This window comes from Hibiscus syriacus, unplaced genomic scaffold (assembly GCF_006381635.1).
Source record: "Hibiscus syriacus cultivar Baekdansim isolate YM2019G1 unplaced genomic scaffold, ASM638163v2 tig00008013_pilon, whole genome shotgun sequence".
In the NCBI taxonomy this organism is placed as follows: Eukaryota; Viridiplantae; Streptophyta; class Magnoliopsida; order Malvales; family Malvaceae; genus Hibiscus; species Hibiscus syriacus.
Genome location: NW_024062150.1, coordinates 1,913,572 through 1,936,707, shown reverse-complemented (window position 1 = coordinate 1,936,707; position 23,136 = coordinate 1,913,572). Strand labels below are relative to the sequence as shown.

At 33.9% G+C, this 23,136-nt stretch overlaps 1 protein-coding gene and 1 long non-coding RNA gene across 2 annotated transcripts; both read right to left on the bottom strand.

Annotated features, from left to right (window-relative positions):
* Positions 1 to 6,865: 6,865 nt before the first annotated feature.
* On the bottom strand, positions 6,866 to 7,599 carry LOC120201782. Its single transcript, XR_005523672.1, has 4 exons — positions 7,486 to 7,599; positions 7,342 to 7,404; positions 7,112 to 7,178; positions 6,866 to 6,953 (listed from the first exon to the last, which is right to left on the bottom strand). It is a non-coding gene; the product is annotated as an uncharacterized LOC120201782 (long non-coding RNA).
* Positions 7,600 to 9,860: 2,261 nt separating this feature from the next.
* On the bottom strand, positions 9,861 to 11,814 carry LOC120201907 (probable xyloglucan galactosyltransferase GT14). The gene has a single exon (XM_039202427.1). It carries the CDS (start codon positions 11,548 to 11,550, stop codon positions 9,976 to 9,978), a length of 1,575 nt encoding a protein of 524 aa, XP_039058358.1. The 5' UTR covers positions 11,551 to 11,814; the 3' UTR covers positions 9,861 to 9,975.
* Between the last annotated feature and the right edge of the window lie 11,322 nt (positions 11,815 to 23,136).

The window sequence follows — 23,136 nt, the reverse complement described above, 5'->3', positions numbered from 1 at the left end:
TTACTTATTTCTTTCTTAATCTCCTTATTTATTTGTTTTACTTTATTTATCATTTATTCATCTCTTCTAACCCATATTTTGACTTTTAAAGGGTATATTTGTAAATCCGTCAAAGGTAAGTAATTTTGGATCATTATTTTATCTTTTAATTTAACTTGTTATTTTTCTTAATTAAGACAACTGTAAATTACGTAGTACCGAAAGGGCGGTTCAAGGGTGCTAATCCTTCCTTGACCGTAACCGACTCCCGAGGCCGACATATTTCTGGTAAGACGCAGATCAGGTAAGAAATAGGGTATCCGATCAACCCATTTATCTTTAAATAAATGATCGGTGGCGACTCCAATCCACATTTTTCAAGTCGAATCCCAATTTCGGGGCCCAACCGAAAGACGGTTGCGACAGCTTGGCGACTCCGTTGGGGACACAGGTAAGTGAGTCAGGCTAAGGTAATTTCCAATTGTCTTTTTAATGAAAATGGTAAGTTTAAATTTTAAGGTAACATTTCAATCCTTATTACTTACTTTTGATTATATTTTCGGTAATTAGTTGTACTAACCGTTTTCTCAATGATTTCAGCCCTTAAAGTCTTTTTTCATCTAAGGCTCTAAACCCGAGCTCCGAACCCGTTTTAAGTGGGGGTGAAAGCGACGCATTCGTGTGAATTTATTCACCGCATATGCCTAGCAAGTAGCCTTCGGGATTCATATACCTTATGTCTTCGTGTGAATTTATTCTCCGCATAGACATAAGGGAATGTGTCCTCTCGAGTTTAACTTAGTCCACACAAACCTGTGATGGGTTTAGGACTAAGGGTCTGACAAGCCCAAAGGGGCACCAGCAAGGAGAACTCGAGTACCGTTTTTTTTAGAACCTAAACCGGGAGACTATGAAGAATTAGAGCCCACCCCAAAACCTCACTTCAAACCTAGGCTGTTTTATTTCATGCTTTACTTTCTGTTCAAGCATGCGAACTAGACAAATATGCGGTTAGGATTTGTTTGAAATTAGCATGCAAGATAGAGATCATGTCCGGGTAGGAATAATAAGCATGTGGGGTAGATCATGTGGGTAGGACTTTCATTTTTATGATCGTTTTTGATTATTTTTCACCTCACTAACTCTTTTCATCTTTATTTTATTTTATTTTCATCACTTGCATCATTAAAAAGAGGTCATTGATCCACTAAAACGTGTTTGTTAAAACTCGAATAATATGAATCCATGGACAAAGGTGTTGTACAAGAGATGAAAATACAGAGGATAGTCTACAGGCGACTATGTATCATATTCAATCCAGAAGACGTGGTGCCACAATTGAAGAGTATATCACTCTGCTGCATTATAAAAGACCCAAAATGAACCGGGTCTACATCAAGCACAATGAAAGCTTATCTTTGAAGAACTGACTGGCAGAGGTTGCAGGGGCAAGATGAAGGTTATGTATCTCGGAAGTCCCTTTGAACACAACAATGGTAAATGATAGCTGAAATTGGAGACCATTGCCGGCGAATTCAAAACAGATTAATGAACTTCACATAGTTCCTATCAATTAAGGGCTCCAATGACGAATTCGTTGGGAACAGGCTCAACAAAAGTAAATGCTCGAGATGCGATCATTCGAGACTTCTTGGACCAGTACAAAAAACAACTCAATATTTTACGGTTCATCCAGAGAGGCCGGAGCGGTTCGACAGGTTATTCAACCGGTGAAAGACGAAAGCAGAAGACTAGTCAACATGTCAGAAGCTGTCAGGATATTTTTTTCTCTTAAAAGATAAACATTTTTGTCCCCAATAAGGATTATTCATAATAACAGTCACATTTCTTGGATCAATGCCTCGAACATTTCATGCATTCTTGCATTCTTGCATTTTTGCATCTTCATCTACATTTTTAAGCATTTTCATAAACATGAAATTAAATCACGGAGGATTCGATGAAGTGGTCTTAACCACATTACACCACATGAAAGCCAGATTTTAACAATTAAAGAAAAACTGAAATCAGTACAGGGGGAGCTAGATCAGCTGATTGTAGGACTAAGCCTGCCATGATGATCTGAGAAAAGAGTACCCATCTCCTAAGGGCTACGATGTTGAAGTTGTTGCCACATAAGGATTCCCAAACATTCTTCTGAAAACTGTAAGGCGCTTGCCGAAGAAGGGGGCATGGCATATACCATTTGCAGTTAGAGGATTATTTTGTTTGAACACATCTTTTAAACGATTGAATTCATGTTACTTTCTAAGGTGGAGCAATTGAACAAATTTTAATCTTTAGTTCTTTGAATATTAAATGAATTGAGGATTCTTTTAATTCTTCAAGAATTATAGATTTTTGACATATGACAAGATTAAACCTTTCTTACCCTGTCTCAAACCCTAGAATAAAACACCTTGATTCTTTACCCAAAATAACTCATTGTCATTATCAAAAACCAAATTTTGACATTACCTCCATTTGAAATTCTTGAACATTACCTTTATCTTTTTGATACACCCACACCTTTCTTTGAGTCAATAAGATCACACAACTGTCTTTTTAGACTCAAAATTAACCTTTTTACCATTAAAACCCAAGCATGAGTTGTTCATTTGAACATGAGCATTCTTCCAAGATACAGTTTGGGGCATCTCGCCAGGAGCCTGAACATTGAGACATGTTGGGAGCAAGGAGCAGAAAAAACAATTCATTCGAAATAATTCTATCACGCATTAACTACACTATTTTCATGTGAATGAAATTAATCCTGAAAATCTATCCCCCTAGGGATACCTCTTCTGTGAGGACTTCCATGTATGAAATGATGAACGACTTTCTTTCTTTATCCCTTTACAACAGGATAAATATATATCCTTGTGTCCCCTTTGAGCCTGTAGTATTTTTCTTCTGATTCAACCCTAACCAAGGATCACCCTCCACATTGGGGGGCAAGGTGGAAGAAATCTACTCACATGAGTGAAGACATCAATCAAAAGGAGACACCAAAAGGTGGACCAAATGGCAAGTGCGAAGATCCAATCAAGAACAAAAGAAAAAAAGAGCAAAAATCAAAAAGAAAAAGGGACAAAAAGCACATGCAAAGATTCCCTAAAGACAAATGGCACATCAAGCTTCAAACTATGAGATTGATCAAGCACAATCATTCCCGAATCTCTGAATCACTTCACTCGAAGATCATGGAACATCCAGAGAAAATCCAGAGAAACACATATGAGCAGATCCAAATTGAGCAAGACAGGATTGAAGGCATCAGAATGAATTGATCCTTGGTTCAACACCCTGAAACACTTGTTTGGGCCTATTTATCCTTTCTTTCATAACCATGAGCCTTGGCCTACATTACGTGCCTTAAAAGTCCCTTCTAATCATACATGGATTTCTAAACAGAAGATACTATCTTCAGATTTCATCCCGCCCATCAGGATTAATCTTTGTTTGCAAAAAAACAATGTAATTAATGCTTGGTAGAAAAAATAACAAAGGGGGGTTCAAGACGTAAATCCTGAATAATGTCTTGAAACCAAAGGAGGGTTCGAGTTGAAAACCTGAAAAGGCGGCTCGAATATAAAAATTGTGCAACTGAGGTGATCACGTAAATTCCTTGATAAGGCATCGCACAATCCGAGTGTGACAACAAAGGTTGGGAGTCAGAGAACACTTCCAGCAGAGGAGCATGCAAGCTACCCCATCAATCTTTTGAGCATCCAATGTCAAACCTTTGAGCATCAAATGCCAAACCTTTGACCAAACACAATAACCTGAGACTTTTTATCCTTTCCTTACTTGACTATCTCCCAAAGATAGCTTGGATCTTGACAGTTGTCAAATAGCTATAATTTATTGAAGGATTAACATTGTAATTAATTCTTTGATATCCAATGAACTCTAGTTTTATGATTCGTCTCAATTGTAAAACCGTGAAAGGGGCAATATTTTTAAACTTGGGATTAAACATTTTTGAAACTCTTTTAATTGATATTAAAAGAGAAAGAAAAACATTTTTTTCAACAAGACAGTCTCTCTAGAGTGGATCTTGGTAAATGACATGTGACTCTTAGACACAAAACTCATGCTCAGAATCAATGCTGAAGCAAGAAATGAGGAACATTTGGGGCATCTTTGAAGATTCAACATGAAATATTGGGGCATTTTTTTGGTCATCTTTGGGGATTCAACATCCTAATGCGAATTATCAGGCCTTTTTCAAGAGATAAAATATAACCAATTCATGTTATATGCATCTTATGCATACATTTTAGAGCATCATTTTTTCCCACATACATAATTTTTGCAGCTTTTAAAGTCAAGTTTCGACTTCAAGACGAATGATACTCGAATCAAAAGCACCTTTAAAGATTGATGTTGGTTGCTTAACTCAGCAGCAAGAAGCTACACTTCAACTAATTGACATATTGAAAGATCGACAGATCTTAGAATCAACTTCAGACGAGTTCGAGAGATAATTCAGAACCGATCCAGTTCGCATTTTCAAGTTGGATTTCAACTTCACGACGAAGGATATCCAATTCCTGGCTCAACTTCACGACGAAGGGGCCACCCACGATTTCAACTTCACGAAGGGAATCGTGCTCACCATTGTCTCTCTTGAGACAGTTTCCCTTGAAACAAACTTGTCTCTCTTGAGACAGTTTCCCTTGAAACAAAATTTTTTCTCCCTTGAGACAGTTTCTCTTGAAACATAAACATTGAAAACATTTCCTTGAAATGAGTTTTGTCTCTCTTGAGATAGTTTCCCTTGAAACAAAATTTTTCTCCCTTGAGACAGTTTCTCTTGAAACATAAACATTGGAAACATTTCCCTTGAAATGAATTTTGTCTCTCTTGAGATAGTTTCCCTTGAAACAAAATTTTGTCTCCCTTGAGACAGTTTCTCCTGAAACATAAACATTGAAACATTTCCCTTGAAATGAATTTCGTCTCTCTTGAGATAATTCCCTTGAAACAAATTTGTCTCCCTTGAGACAGTTTCTCTTAAAACACAAAACCTTTGAGATTGTTTCCCTCGAAACAAATTTTGTCTCCCACGAGACAGTTTCTCTTGAAACACAAAATCTTTGAATTTATCTCCCTTAAAACAAAATTCGTTTCTCATGAAACAACAGATATCTTTGAAATCGTTTCCCTTGAAACGAATTATGTCGCTTTTGAGGCAATTTCTCTTGAAGCATCATCTTTGAATATGTTTTCCTTGGAACTAATTCATCTCCCGTGAGACAATTTCTTTTGGAACTAAGTTTTGTCTCTCTGAGACAGTTTTTCTTAAAACAAAATTTTGTCTCCCTTAAGACCGTTTCCCTTGAAAGCAACAAATATCTTTGAGATCGTTTCCCTTGAAACGAGTTCTGTCTCTTTTGAGACAATTTCTCTTGAAGCATCATCTGAATCGTTACACTCAGCTCAGGCACATATTTGGGATAGCATTTCTCAAATCAAAAATAGAATGTGCACATCAGATTTGAACATTTGAAGAATTTGAGACCAGGATCAGAACTTGAAGATTCCAGAGCCAAGATTCCAGAAAAACAACCGGAGATCGAGATTTCTCTCCTGAGCCCAAAAATAACATATGTTGCATATGCATTTTAGGCATACCTAAGAGTATTGCATCCATAGCATCACATATATGCATAACTTTTTCAGGTTTTAGCTAGAGTCAATTTCAACTTCGCGGCGAATGATATTGAACTCAAAGCGACACAATTTGCTCGAGAGTGGATTTCAACTTCACGACGAAGGATATCTAGCTCGAAGCTAAACTTCACAATAAAGGGGTCTCCACGGTTTCAACTTCACGGCGAAGGGAATTGTGTCCACCCGCAACATACAATACTTGGATTTCAACTTCACGACGAAGGATATTCAAGTCAAGGCTCAACTTCACAACGAAGGGGCCATCTGCGATTTCAACTCCACGACGGAGGATATCGTGGCACTCGAGACAACACAAGTTCAACTTCACAACGAAGGGACGACTGGTTTTCAACAAACAACTTCTCAATTTCAGAGCCAATTTCAACTTCACAACGAAGAATATTGGACTCCAGACAACGCAAGTTCAACTTCACGGCGAAGGGACCGCTGCCTGTCAACAACAACTTCTCAATTTCAGAGCCAATTTCAACTTCACAACGAAGGATATTGGACTCCAGACAACGCAAGTTCAACTTCACGACGAAGGGACCGTGCTTTCAACAATAACTTCTTAATTTCAGAGCCAATTTCAACTTCACAACAAAGGATATTGACTTCAGACTTCACAGACAATTTCAACAAGTAAGAAGGGGACTTCAAGTCAAATTGTCCGGTGATAAGAAACCAGAAACCAAAGCTGAATACTATGTATGCTAGAAATATTAGAATGTCAATAATGTATTAATATGCCACTCTAGTAATATGTAAGTACACTTGCCACATTCAAACCATTGAGGGACCTGAATAAGAACAGCTATAAAGCATAAGCTACACTGTTTTAGGCAGAAAATCATCAAACAACAAAACCAGTACAAAAGAAAATTTCCCATGACAACGTATGGGTGTTGGCCAGTATCCACAGTAACACATAAGTCAACTAATCGAGCTATTAGTGTGTCAAAAAAAGGTTGGAAGTAAAAACCAATGACTTTGTGCAGGCTTGAATTATGGTTCCACTTTGTTTTTTAAGAATATTCAGTAAATACATAGCAACATGGCATTACATTAGGGACCCTAATAATAACACAAACAATCTATCAAGTCGGTGAGGATGACAAACAAGATTTCAGAAGTGAAGCAATATCTTGGAGTGCCATTTTTGAGCAATATACAATCAGTGGAATAAGGAGCCCACCTCTAACACTAGTTTTCCCCAAGTGATAGATGGTCATTTTGAATCTCAGATTGCAGAGCTTTAACAAGGTCTAATGAGCCTTCCCATAGCTTAAGTCCCCCTATACACCCAAGAAAAGCGGAAAAGGAAAAGCAATCATCACCACGTTTTCGTTATTTAAAAAGATCCTCAAAATGCATTCATCAGAAAAAGAAAATCAATATGAAAGCTAAAATGAAGTACAATAAAAAGATAAAAGAGGAAAACATCATTACAAACCTTCATAGATTCCAGGGACTAAATCAGAGTTAGGCAATCCAAGAACCTCATTAGTACTCACCCTTCCCTAAAGAATGGAAAACTTAGAGTTTAGCATTTTCGAATTTATAAAGACAATACTATCTACAAGAGAACTTTGATAAATCTTATGAATTATTATTCATTCTAAAACTACCTCAATACAAGCTTCTTCTTTTGTTCTCTTTAAAAACAGAGGTTAAAAGGTTCACCTTGAGTAAAGTAAGGCTACCTAAATTGACAGGCTCCACAGTGTATTTCACAGAAGAAGAAATCTACTTCAACTACGAAATCAACCAATCAAAAAAAAAGTTAACTCAAAAATCAAAGACAAAAGTAAGTTTAGAAATGGGAACCTCCGAGGATAGGACTTCGATGGAGGGAGGAGGAGGTGGCAGCGGCGGCTCCAACGACTCCAAGAATCCTAAACCCAAACTAGGTTTACCTTCAGCAGAATAAAACAGTTGAAATTTACCGTTGGTTGTCTCGTTACCTTCAAATAAACACAGTTGCAGACCAACAATGGCGGCCGAACCGCGAAGACGAGAACTTCTGTACTTCTTTTAGTACGTGGGTTACTACTTCAGGTCCTCGATATTGGACAATGGCCCATTACACTAAATCCGTAGATAGGGGAAAGTGAAATTAATGGATAAAAAAATAATGGTATTTAAAGTCCTCAAACTTTATAGAAAAATCGATGTGGTTCTTAAAACTATTTTACATTTAATGCGCTATTTTTTTACCAGCCCAAACCACAAAAAATATTCATTGTAGAGCTTTTAAAAAAAACATTCCTCAACACATAATTCTTTCTGGGTAAATTATAAATTGTTCATGTACTTTATCTATCTTAAAAGTTTTCAATTTTCATTAGACTTATGCATCGGTTTTTTTGTCACTGATCTTTACTTTCTTTCCTATTTTGCTCAATCATTCGTTTAAAAAAAATAAAATTTTCACCAAAACCATGTTGTTTTGCATCTATATAACATCTTATTTTAACGCAGTTAACTGTTTAACAGTCAAGTGACAAAAAAACCCCTAATCTTTTAATTTCAGTGAGAAATTGAAAATATTTAAAATACAATGATTGAAATAAGAGAGAGTAAATTTTAATTACCAAATTTGTAATTTACCATTTCTTTTTTCATTGTCATATTCAACTTCTAATGTCTATTGCACAAACCAAATGACTTTAATAGTCAAGGGAGTAGTTGTTATCTTTTGAGAACTTGAGTTTAAACATCTTTAATGCTAGGATATTAGCGTTCATTATTAAAAAATTAAAAAATATTTGAATAGATATCACTTTGTATTCACCACAATTTATAAAAAAAAGATAAATTACAAATTTCATCACTAAACTTTACTCTCTCTCATATTTTACTCACTGAACTTTAAAAATTTTCAATTTCCTCATTGAACTTAATACATTGGGTTTTTTTGTCACTTCGCCATTAAATAGTTAACGGTGTTAAAATAACACTGTTTAAAAAAAATTCACCAAAACATCGTTTGCATCTATATAAAAGCTCATTTATAATGTTGTTAGTGAGGAAACAACTGAATGACCGAAAAGCACAATGTACTAAATTCAATGAGAAAATTGAAAAGATTTAAATTACAGTGAGCGAAATAAGAGATAAAGTAAAATTCGATTATCAAATTTGTAATTTACCCTAAAAAAAAATTTGTAATGATTATTTTATTTTTTTTATTTATCAAAACGCACACTTCATAAAAAAATGTGATTTTCCTGAGAATTTTTTGTAGTTATTAATATTTAATTATCAATCGATTAATTTAGAATTTAGTTATGAATATTATAAAGGTTCATCATGAGGCAATCTTTTTAATTTAATTTATTTCATATTATGATTGAGCCTTGAATCGTACTTAAAATACTTAATTTTATATCAATTAAGAGAACACGTATTTGAATCTCATAAAACATAGTTACCGAGATTATTTAACTCGAACGCTACAATCCCCCATTTTTTGAGCAAATCTTTATAGATCTAAAGGTCCCATTCACTGTAACAACCATGGCATGACAAGTCCCTTTCAAAGTGTCGGCAGCAACCTCCAAACTTCACCTTATCACCATCTTCTCAGTCGCCTTTTTGGTCAAAAGTTGAGCGCTGAAAAAACCTTAATTTACTAGTCCATATAAAACAATTATTATGAACACTAAAATCATTCTAGTCTCTTGACCCGGTAAAAATTCCAGGCTTAAATTAAGGAGAAATGGAAGATCTGATTTCACCCTTTGAGATCCCCTAAACTAGATTACCCCAATTAAAACTCAAAAGAAGGTACAAACCTAGTTAGCTCCTACCCCCACCTAGTTGACGATCTCGGTGGTTAAAATAAGTATTATTATTCTTAGAAATTTCGAGTTCGAAATGTACATGTATACCATTGTGAAGCAATTAAGAAAATTTTAAACATATATTACCAGCTAAACACCCCACTATTCAAAAAAAGAATTTATGTTGATGCAGAAAACTAAATCCCCAAAAGCAAAAAAATCAAGACCAAATTTCAACATCATGGAGAAGCTCAATGCTTCCCCCATCACTACTAATTCATATTCTTATCGGACAGGTACATTCATTGAGATAGAGCTGCAGCACAAATGAAATGGTATACCCATACCTATGAATATTATATATTTATATCCTCTTGCTTCAACTGAAAGTAAAACAGCATTACCGATGATTTGATCCCAGCAAATCTGGGATTTGATCCCGACATTTGCGACGTTTTTTTCTATTCTCGAACTATGATCTTCATTGTCGGAAAAAACCAACATCACCAATGATTTTTCAATTTTAATAAATTCAAATGCCATCACCATAAGGAGGAAATGTATACTTATAGTCATCCGCATCTGCAAATCCGATACTAGGATCCTTCCCTTCTCTAATCATACCCCTAACACCCTCTATTCTTTCAAGAACTCCTTTAACTGCTAAATCGAATGAATCCTCGAGAGTCTCCGATCGAGATCTTGAACCTGCATAAACCACTCTTGGAATCAGCTTTATAACTTCCTCTCTCAAGGCCGATATTCTGTCTTCTGGAATCCGAAGCAATGTTTCGTTGAGGTTGATTTTCCATTCACTTAAATCCTTTACTGGTATATACACCGAGTATTGAGTATGATTCTTTGGTAAATGCCATATGTATTGAGCATATGCAGTACCTGGATGGAAAAACACCGGAATGCACCCTGCTAAAATCGAGTCGAAAATTGATCTCCTCGTGTATGAATCCCCAGGGGGCTGCAAGCAAAAGACCGAGCTACTGAATACCCTCATTACATTAACCGGGTTATCACAGTTTGTAGCACCATAATTACAATCCAGCAACTTGCACCGATTCTTTGAAGCTAAGCATTGATCGATAATCTTGCCTCGGATCGAATTCTGATATTCAGGCCTAGGGGCGCCAGCGAAAGAGAAGAGATACCTCCGTTTTTGCCTTCTCATTCGATCCTGCCACTGGAAAATCTCGCTGTCATTTGACGGATGGAAACATGTTGGATATGGAATTGCATAATCATTGTTCCAGGAGCTTGATTCTATCGACAACATCGACATGTTCTTGGACTCAGGCAAGAATCTAAGCTTGCTGCCCCAGTCGGATTCGTTATCGCTTTGTCTCCGGAAATCCCAAGCAATCCTTCCGGCAACCAAGAAATGATCCCTACCCCACATTCTTTTCCACTCAGGCTTCTCAGATAACCACTTAACAAGAGCAAGAGATGCAGAATCTCTCACAGTAATGTTGAAACCCCATAGATACAAGCTCATATCAAGACCGGCATAAAACGGCACAAAAACCGCCGATGCAATCGATGAATCGTTGGTTAAGCATTCATAACTTTTCATCCTGTTGTGAAAAATGACTTCCAATAAGAACTGATTTGTTAAAAACCAGCTATTGTTCAGCAAAACATCTTCAGGGTTATCGATTTCAGGACCGAAACCCAAGTTGTCCAAGTACGGACACATGTTCTTATCAGTTCCTCTAGTAAGCAACCGACAATTCTTAACCAAATCCTCATTAAATCTACTAGGAAGATCATGAACATATACATATCTACCCAAACAAGAATCAACCTCGGTTACCACTTTCAGCTCCTCATCTCCGTCGGCCATTTTTACAGATTCATCAGTTTTGGGCAATTGAGATATACTATTATTGGAAGTTTTAGTGAAATCGTGGGGTAAATAACTTTGGGTATCGACTAGAGTTCCATGAGAACCGTCCAAAACAGAGACAGCCCCAGATTTTTTAGCAGTAAAACCAGAGTAATCAAACCAAAGCAACTCGAGACAGAAAACAAAAAAGACTAGTAAGACAAACCAGGGCTGATTGGTGCAGCATTTTGCAGTGATGGGGTTTTCCATCTTCTCCAAGAAGGCTTTACTTCCTCTGGAACTGGTTGAAAACTAGAAGGGGAGATGATTGGAGCTGTTTTGAGAAGTGCATAAAATAGAAAGAAAAAGAGAAAGTAACGGACTTGATTTGTGGTGAGGTGAATCCAGTGACATTTAATGCTTGCATTGGTAGTTGGAGAAAGGGAGCTTCGACTTGTCTGGATTCGTGCTGAAAAGCATAGACCGAGGGAAGCGACCGGCAAGTCCGTTACTTTGTCGGCTGGGGTCACTCCTCTTTTGTTTTCTCTCGTCGTATCTAAAAAGGTGTTGGAGCAATGAATACTATTCGTTTGGCAACCATGGTTAAAAGAAAAATAAGGGTAAACTATTATTTTCATAATTATTATTGTATTTTTATTTTAATCATCAAACATTTTTATCAAAATGATCATTAATATTATTTTTCCCATTTTAGTGTTTGATTATCGAATTTAACATATTAAAATATTTGTGTAAGATAAGTAGATTTTAATCCCTAAATATTTTATTATGTGAGTATATATACTTAAGTAATTGACAAATAGACACGATATCTTTAAATTGTAATGTCACTTGTGCACATGATAATATACCTCACGTAAATACCTCTTGGAAAGGTTTTTGGTTTCATTGATATGTTCATATAACCGTGAATATCTTCTGCTTCTATAAGAGGTTTAGAGAATTATACCCTGATTTTCAATTTGAAGAAGTTCCCTACACTTATATTGCTCGGCTTACCGAAATACATAATGACCATTAAAAATATTACTTAACGCTTTTCACATTTTAATCACGTGTTTTTATCATAGAAATGAACTTGAGACAATAATCACCACAACGACCTCACAAAGTAGATTCTATTTCAACCTTGATATTGGGATCTCTAGTAAATTAGGTTGAGTTTTCTTTCACATAGTGCCTTAAATATTTATGGGCTTCAGTCTCATTTCTTTTAATGTTCTATCGACCTAGTCTTAGTTTAATCATTTGGTTAGCAGATTTGTAATGTTATCTTTCAATTTTTATAAAAATCAATAGAGATAACTCTAATTGAGATCATCTAAGAGTATTGTGTCAATGACACATCTGTATTAACTTTTCATTATATATATATATTACATTTTATTCTCTACCAATTATTGTTTGGTTATCACAATATAGATATATTGTCTAAAACTACACACTTAAATTTGATTCTTGATTTAGCTATAATCGTTTGTTTTAAGAATTTTCATGACATAATTCCTTCCTTAATATGAAAATATTTTCATTGTGCCTTTATTGTCTTAAATATCAGATATTCAACTGGTATTAGATAATTCTTCTAACATAGCATAATACATATAATAGTGTAATTCATAGTCATGAGTAAAGATATCTCAATACCATCACATCCATTTTCTCATGTCTTTTTTGATTTATCTATGAATCTTCTTAAATTACTCACAATATAAGTAATATTTGATCGAGTAAAACTCATAAGGCAGGACACATGATTCTCTATAACTCTTACATATTTTACTTGACCTACACTTTTACTTTTGTTTTTTAACAAATGTTAATTTTATCTATTAGAATTCTACTTACATCAAAATTATTATTGCTATTTTTTTAATTATTCACATAGTGTGATTAAGTCAATATGAGACATTCATATGACATTTTGATTTATATTCTCAAAATACATCAAATAATCACATATATTTTATGTTAAATTTTGAATTTAACATATCTATGGTACATTTGACCATTTCATCATTGCTCTTAAATTCATTTTGAAAATTTATCTTAACATATGAATACATGATTACGTATCTAATGAAAAAAATTTTGACATATAAAATTTTATCACATTCATTATTATTAAATTCATTTATCATCATAATACCATTATATTTTTCAAACTATTGCTTTGATGCTTGCGTAAGTCCATATAAAGACTTTATCCGTTTACAAACTCACGTACCATAGATTCTAAGGATAATACAATGGGCAATGAACTAATAAAAAAGGGTAAATGACAATTAACGATGATTTGATCTGAAATTGTAAAGTACATATTTGAAATAATCTGTTTTGAAAATAAAGGAACATATTTGAAATGGCACAGTCAATTTCGATTACCTACTTTTTATTCTGAAAAGTTCTGGTTTCGATATTGAATCTACAATTTAAAGTACATTTTTTCAGTATATAAAAATGATTTTATTACTTGCATCTGATCAGTATATGTTTTAAATTTAATAATTTTTTCATACGATACTATCTGTTTTATACATTAAATATTTTTTATTTATATTACTTGGTTGCCTCACTAAGTGAAAAGTTAATGTGTAATTGTTCACACGTAGGTACAAGTGAGTGAGCAAAGTACGGAGAGCGTCAACATCATTTTCGAGGAATCAGTTCTACCACCAAAATTAGTAAGTAAGGACATCCTGTTTGTTAATTTATTTATTTGTGGCATGTATATAAAAAAGTTTCTAGCTGCTCAGATTCGAATCTGTTTAATTTTTTTTTGGTTTAAGTTATGAAGGTTTAGTTTTAAAAAGGAGATTATTACTTATGAACAATAGTTTATTAAATCATAATTATTTATGATCGAAACGATTTTCAAATCAAACAGTTTTCTAGTAGTTTTGATTTATTATATGTTGCAATACAAAACTGCCTAAATGCTATCTGAATTGGATTCAATTTTGACATTTAAATATTAAATTATGATTTTATGTGATTATTAGTTTTAAAATAAATAAATGCACTTTAAAATTTTGAAGAAACAAAATTTTACTAATTTTCAAATAGCAAAGGTTTTATAAGACTGATGTGACATCTCTGACCCATATACGAGGACGTAAAAGGGAAAAGGGTGTTACATATAACTTCATTATTTATTTGAAGTTTGATTTCTAATATATAATTTAGAAGATTCAATTTAAAGGATTTTTCACTTCTATACTCTATCTCATTTTTAGCCTCTTGTTCGATAATTTAACTATCTTCATCGATAATATCTGAAGTCCATTTTAACAAACTTAAATCAATATTTCTAGTCCTACAAATATAATATGTTTTCAAAGAATGAGACATTCTTATATTCCAATATCATGTTTTTATAAATATTAGGATTCTTTGATTTATGTACAAGAAACTATTATAGTGTACATAACCAATGAAAATATAATATATTGTTTTAGAACCTATTTTCATTTTTTTGATAAAGGAGTCGTTACTTTTGCAAGATACTCTTACACTTTCAATTAGTTATAAGAAGTTTTTATGTTATTTCTTAACTTATATGATGTCTTATAATTTTTCTTACAAGACACCTTATTCAAAATGTTATTAGTTGATAGAACAACTTTCCTCCATATGTTATTTGATAACTTGAAGGTTTTCTAGCATTGTGTTGAAAACATTTTGATATTTCGATATAACAAATAAGTTAAATGAATTTTAAGATTTTCCAAATGATTTTCTAAGTATATTCGATAGAATTATTCGAATATCAAAACATTACTCTAAACCTTTCAAAGATTATTTTTAATCCTTACTCAAAGTGTAAAATTAAGTTTTAATATTAAAACAATTTCAAAATAATTTTACAAAGTATTTTCGAACCATTTCAAAACCAAAAATTCCAGATTGCTTAGAGGGAACCGATTCCCTCCCTAAGGGGGTACCGATTCCCCCTAAATGGTTTGGCTCTAGAATTCCAGTATGCTCGGAGGGAACCGATTCCCCCCCAGGGGGTACCGATTCCCCCCTTGTATAACGGTCGAAATATTTGAATTTTACACTTAGGGAATCGATTCCCCATAGGGGGTACCGATTCCCCCCACGCTCCAAACTGTTTTATTAATTGTTTTCACACTAAAACAACTATATTATTTTCTCTAATTATCCCCAACGTTCAAAGTGATTCAAGGTGTATTTAAGCAAGCTTAGAAACCATTAATCAATAACAAGAAACATCAAGCAATTAGAATCAAGAGAGAATCAAAGAGAAAGCATCAAACCTCAAGTTTGAGCATTTCAAGCCTATTTTTCATTCAATATTCATTTTACTTTCAAGAACACTTATTGTGCTCAATTGTATTTATTCTTGAGTGTTCTTTCTTTGTTCTAGAATTGTGCAAACATATTTGCCTTGTGAGGTTTTTCTTGTAAGTTTACAAATTTGTATTTCTCTTTGAGAAAAGAGTGTTCTCAAGAATTAGGGTATATTCTTGAGGGAGTTGTAAGGTTATCTATTTGGCCTCAAAAGAAAGAAAAAATTAGTGAATTTGTTGGAAAATCCTTAGTGTGGATAGCTAAGGTAGTGGACGTAGACTTTGGTTGATAAAGTCGAACCACTCTAAATCGCTGTGCAATTTCTTTCAATTTTCTGCAAAAGCTTCCACCAAAATTTTTATTGCCAATTCACCTCCCTCTTGGCAGTCAATCGATTAACTCAACAATTGGCATCAGAGCCTAACTCATTTGAAGGTTTAATCACCTCTTGAGTCGATTCGGGAATAGTTATATCGATAATCAAAGTCATCAATGGCCTCCGCTTCAAACTTCGACTCCGGTCTCGACTCGATGCCCGTCAACAAGCCTCCTTTCTTCAATGGAGCTAACTATGCCTATTGGAAGAATAGAATGATGTACTTCATTCAAGCAAGTGACATAGGAGCATGGAATGTTGTAGAAGAAGGATACATCAAACCTCTCACTCATCCAAGGTTGTGGAGTGAAGGAGAGACAAGAATGTTCCAGCTCAACTCCAAAGCCATCCATATCATTTTTTGTGCTCTTGGACCAGATGAATACGGAAGAGTTTCATCGTGTACAACCGCCAAAGAAATATGGGACAAACTTCAAGTCACTCATGAAGGTACCGATGAGGTAAAGAAATCTAAAATTAGTATTCTAACGCATAGCTATGAAAATTCCAGGATGAAACCAAATGAAGATATCAAAGCTATGACGGATAGATTTTCAACGATTGTCAATGGTCTCAAATCATATGGAGAGATCATTTCAAATCAAAAGCTTGTGAGGAAGTTCGTCTACTCCCTCCCAAAATCGTGGCAATCAAAGAAGACGACAATCATCAAGTCTAAGGACTTAACGTCCTTAACTCTTGAAGAGTTAATTGGGTCACTCCTCACTCATGAAATGATGATCGAAGATGAGGTGGACCTCGACAAGATTGACGAGACACCAAAGGAGAAGGAGAAGAAGAAAAACATTGGAGTTGCTCTCAAATCCACAAAAGATGAGAGTGATTCGAATAACGATGACGATGACGAGGAAATGGCATTGTTTGCCAAACGGTTCAGAAAAATAATGAGACCTTATCGAGGAAGAAAATTCAAACGAAATGAAGGCCTCAAAAATGAACCGAAAGAGAAGGACCCAATCATTTGCTACGAATGCAAAAAGCCAGGGCATGTCAAATATGATTGCCCACAATTGAAGAAAAAAGGGTCAATCAAAGAATAAGCACAAGGCTCATGTGGCTACATGGAGCGATGAAGAAAGTTCCGATAAAGAGGAACAAGAAGTAGCTAACTTGTTCTTGATGGCATTTGGGGAAGATTATAAGGTAACCTCTAACTCATCCGATTTTGATGATTTATCCTATGATGAGTTATTAGAGGAATATAATGGGTTGGCTTCGGATTATGAGAAATTATTTTTAAAATATAAAAATGATGTTTCAAAATTGAAAATTGAAAACAAACTCATATCCAAAACCAACAACGATCTTGAAAGTAAAATCAAAGATTTGCAAATCAAACTATAAGAGTTTGAAAAGAAAAATTTAGATTTGCAAAATTTACTTTCAAAGATCAATGATGATCATCAAAAGAAAATTGATGATCTTAAAACTTCTTTTGATAAATTTGGAACAAAACATTTTGAAAAAGGTGGAAATTCAAAATCCAACTTTGTTAGAAAAAGTTTTAGAAACTACAATCATAGAGGTCCCCAAACAACCTCTAATGGAAAAATCGTTAGAAGTATGTGGGTTCCTAAAGAACTCATTACTACTAAAGATAAAAATATCCTACACAAATGGATACCTAAGGGGACTAGGATTTTGGAAACTAATGAATATGGACCCAAAAGAATTTGGGTACCAAAAATCAAAATTAATCTATGTTTGTAGGGAAAGGAGCATTGCTACAAGGCACGGGAACAAATTCAAATTCATGGTACCTTGATAGTGGATGCTCAAGACACATGACCGGAGACAAAAGTCGGTTCATTGAGCTTAACGCCAAAAATGGAGGAGAAGTGACTTTTGGAGACAATTCAAAAGGTCACATTGAAGGTATTGGTACAATAGGTAATACCTCTTCCATACAAATTAAAAATGTTTTATATGTGAATGGATTAAATCATAATCTATTGAGTATTAGTCAATTATGCGATAAAGGATTCAATGTCTTATTTGAAATTAATGGTTGTAAAGTCATTGACATTGCATCTAATCGGATTATGCTTGTTGGTCATAGAATAGGAAACATATACATGGTGTATTTAGATTCTTTGATATGAATAATTTATGCCTAGTTGTTAAGGATGAACATGATAGTTGGTTATGGCATAGGAGGCTAGGACATGCTAGTATGAGTGTTTTGCAACTGTTAATTCAAGGAGACCTAGTAAGAGGGTTGCCTAAGCTTAAATTTGACAATGATAAAATCTGTGATGCTTGTGCTAAAGGAAAACAAAAGCGAGTTTCTTTTAAATCCATTAATGATGTATCAACTAGTAGAGTTTTACAATTGATCCATTTAGATCTTTTTGGGCCAGCTAGAACTACTAGCTTGGGTGGAAAACAATATGCATTTGTCTTGGTAAATAACTATTCTAGATATACTTGGGTTCTATTTTTAAATACTAAAGATGAAGCATTAGAACAATTCATCACGTTTTCAAAAGTAATCAAAAATGAAAAAGGTTACTCTATAACTAGTGTTAGGAGTGATCATGGAACTGAATTTGAAAATCTTGGATTTACTGAATTTTGTAACTCTAATGGTATTAGCCATAATTTTTCAGCACCTAGAACCCCTCAACAAAATGGAGTTGTTGAGAGGAAAAATCGAACTTTAGAAGAAATGGCTAGAACCATGCTTTGTGAAAATAATTTGCCAAAATATTTTTGGGCGGAAGCCACAAATACCGCTTGTTATGTTGTAAATTGAGTAATGATTAGGCCAATTTTAAAGAAAACTCCATATGAAATTTTCAAAAATAAAAAGCCTAACATTAGTTATTTTCATCCTTTTGGATGTAAATGTTTTGTTTTAAACAACGATAAAGAAAACCTTGGCAAATTTTATGCTAAAAGTGATGAAGGAATTTTTCTGGGTTATTCCTTAAATTCTAAAGCCTATCATGTATTTAATAAAAGAACTTTAGTTGTAGAAGAGTCTATACATGTTGTTTTCGATGATAATCCCCTTCCGAGGAAGGATTCTTGTGTGAATGATGATGTAGGTGTTATAAATACAAATGACGTTAGACATGACGTTGGAGAACCATCATCAAAGGAAGAAATGAAAAATGAGGAAACTCATGATCCTCTTGAGAATCCAACCATTAAAGAAAGGGAAGTATCTTATCCAAGAGAGTACAACTATGTCAAGGATGGTGAAATTAATAGGTGATCCATCCAAAGGGGTAACAACTCGATCTTCTCTTAGAAATATTTGTAATTATGTTGCATTTATCTCATGCATAGAGCCTAAGAATATTAAAGAAGCATTAAATGATGAACATTGGATTATGGCTATGCAAGAAGAGTTAAATCAATTTGAGAGAAGTAAAGTATAGACATTAGTTGAAAGGCCTAGTAATAAATCTACTGTAGGTACTAGATGGGTATTTAGGAATAAGCTTGATGAGAGTGGTAATATAATGAGAAACAAGGCTAGACTTGTTGCTCAAGGGTATACTCAAGAAGAGGGCATAGACTATGATGAAACATACGCTCCCGTAGCTAGGATGGAAGCAATTAGAATGTTATTAGCATTTGCATGTTTCAATGAATTTAAATTATATCAAATGGATGTTAAAAGTGCATTTTAAATGGTTTTATAAAAGAAGAAGTGTATGTGGAACAACCTCCAGGTTTTGAAAATTCAAATTTTCCGGATCATGTTTTAAAATTGACAAAAGCTCTTTATGGTTTAAAGCAAGCTCCTAGAGCTTGGTATGAAAGATTGTCAAATTTTTTAATTGAAAAATATTTTTTTAAAAGGGAAGGTTGACACTACATTATTTTTGAAGCATAAAGGTAAAGATTTATTAGTAGTTCAAATTTATGTTGATGATATAATATTTGGTTCTACTAATGATGTTCTTTGCCAAGAATTTTCTAAGCTAATGCAAAGTGAGTTTGAGATGAGCATGATGAGGGAGCTCTCATTTTTCTTGGGACTCCAAATCAAGCAAAAAAAAAGATGGCATCTTCATCAATCAAGCTAAGTACGTCAAAGATATGCTCAAGAAGTTTGGACTAGAAAATGAGAAACCTCATGACACTCCAATGAGCTCTTCAACAAAGCTTGACTTAGATGAAGGAGGTAAATGTGTAGATGTCAAATTATATAGGTCAATGATTGGATCTCTACTTTATCTAACTGCAAGTAGACCGGATATTATGTTTAGTGTTTGCTTATGTGCTAGATTTCAATCATGTCCTAAGGATCACATTTACTAGCTGTTAAGAGAATCTTTAGATACCTTAAAGACACTCCTAGTCTAGGACTTTGGTATCCTAGAGACTCTAGCTTTAGCTTGCATGCTTTTTCTGATGCGGATTATGGAGGATGTAAATTAGATAGGAAAAGCACCTCCGGTACTTGCCAATTCCTTGGAAATATGCTAATTTCTTGGTTTTCAAAGAAACAAAATTGTGTTGCATTATCTACCACTGAAGCCGAATACATTTCAACTGGTAGTTGCTGTGCACAAGTTTTATGGATGAAACAACAACTTTTTGATTATGGAATTGAAGTAGGTACCATTCCTATCAAGTGTGACAATACTAGTGATATTTGTCTCACTAAAAATCCCATCCAACACTCTAGAACTAAGCACATTGAAATAAGACATCACTTCATTAGAGACCATGTCACTAAGGAAGATGTAGTTCTAGAATTTGTTGATACTTTGCACCAATTAGCGGATATCTTTACAAAACCTTTAGACAAGGAACAATTTTGGACACTTAGGAGAGAATTAGGTTTGACCAATCTATCTTCACTAAGTGTTTAAAATAATTTTAGCACTTTTAATAATAAATGAAAAATGCTTATAATAGCAATTTTTGATTGCATTCATTGCTATTAGTTAGGGGGAGTTTATGATTCGTGATGAAAAATTAATTTTATGTTCAAATATCGTTTAAAGATTAATTGAATTGTTTGAACATGATTAATTTTCAATATATGAGTTGCCAATACCACTAGAGGAAATTAATTTAGCATTTTGGGTGTTTAAAATCGGATTTTAGCATTTTGGTGTAGTGGAATCGATCCCCCTTAAGGGAACCGATTCCCCCTTTGAAGGGGAACCGATTCCCCCCCCACAGGGGAATCGATACCCCCCTGGGGTTCTGGTTAAACACGGGCAGAACCCTTATTTTGTTCAAAACCCTTCTTCCTTCTGTCGTTTCTCTCCTTCTAAGCACTCAAATCTTCATTTTTGCCTCAAATCAACATTTTTAATCAGAATTCACTTCAAATATCATCCTCTAAACCTGTTGGAATCATCAAAAACATGCAAACTTCATCTAATCTCACTCAAATCCGAAATCATTCAAGGTATTTTTCCAAAACTTATTTTTTATCAATTTATGAACATAAAACTAGTTTTAATTAGTTCTAGGTTGAATATTTGATCGGGCATTGATTATTTAGTGATTAGAAACTAGATATTACAACTAATTTCATCAAAAACACAAGATTTTTCCAAAATTTTCTAAATTTTTGAAATAAAAAAAATTAATTAATTTTCAAATTATTGTATTTTGATTAAATTATGTTGTTATGAAAACTATATATATATTGTTTCTCAAAACCATATTTTTCAAAAGTTTTTCAAAAACTTTTCCCATTAAGATTGATTTAGAGAACCTTGAAATATTGAGGACTCAATTGAGTTTTGGGATTGATTGAATTGCATACATGTTTTTTCTAAATTGCAGGTTATCAATTCTATTCCGATTTCCTAAACCATTTCCAATCCTAAACGTGCTAGGTCATCATCTAGTCGTTCACACCGTCAACCAAATCCACCTCCAAATCCTCCTCCTATTCCAATTTCTAATCCTAATCCCATTGATCCTAACTTGACTATCCAAAATTCGTGTTTCAATCATCCTGGTCCTAGAAATCATCATTTTTGGTATTATCAATATTTTTGACTCTTACAAAATCCGGGAAGAACGTATTCCTTCTCATCAAGCTATGTTAGCAATCAATTTTAAATATCTTCCTCTTTTACAAGAGTAGAAATTTGATAAACTCTTTGACCTTGAACCCATCGTTTACCATCAACTTGTTCGTATTTTCTATTCTAATACCGTTTGTGTTAAAAACCAAACAGAAACCGAAACCATAGGAATTCGTTCCTACCTTTTAGGAAAATTCTTATATATTGACTCGGCTTACATAGCCAATATATTCGGATTAGATAATGATGGTATTTCAAATGAAAAACAGGTTTTAGGATCTTGTTATAAAAGAAGGGATAGTGCAAGTGTCTTAGACCTTCATGAACGTTTTCTTCATCTAATGATTTCTTGGTGGTTTCGACCATCCGGAGGTCATTATTCTACTCTTAGAGCCTTAGATTTGGTGGTTACATTGTTTCGAAAACAATATTAAAATTAACCTACCTCAGATTTTTGCTGAAATTGTTGAAACCGTAAATCTTGTTCATAACAAGAAACTCTGTTCATCTCTTGTTTACGGTTGCATTTTGAGTAATCTGTTTTCCAAAGCTGGGCTTAGAGTCGGTCTAGATGTCGTTTTTCCCCTTAAGAAATAAATTAACCTTCTTTCCTTAACGAGAGAGGGATTATAACATCCCAAACTATGGGTTAGTGACTAAATGGTAAGTTTCAGAATTTAGTGGTTAAAATAGAATGGATTAGTTTAATGATTTATCTGGAGATAAATCCTAAAAGTTTTAGTAATTATTGAATGAATTAAAGGGCAAAATGGTCTTTTTATCTAAAAGATAATTATCTTATCTCTTTATTAAGAGATAAGCATGTAGGGATCTCCAGAACTTCTTCTCCTTCTTCTTCCTCTCCTCCCGTATCTCCAAGCTCAAAGGTGAGTCTTCTACATAGTTAATTATTTGTTAATTTTAAGATTTGGGTTTTGATCATTATATGATAACTAAGCTAAAGGAAAGCTTAAGTTATCTTAACATTAAAGGATGATGGAGTTAGGAGAGATTTAAGATTTGAAGTTCTTAAATGAAATCTTGGAATAGAGTTCATAACTAGAATTGAAAGTTAAATTTGACTTGTCATCAATCTAGTTAAGATATATGAAG

Excerpts from the sequence above, each read along its gene's own strand:
- LOC120201907 (XM_039202427.1), bottom strand. The coding sequence starts at position 11,550 with ATGGAAAACCCCATCACTGCAAAATGCTGCACCAATCAGCCCTGGTTT.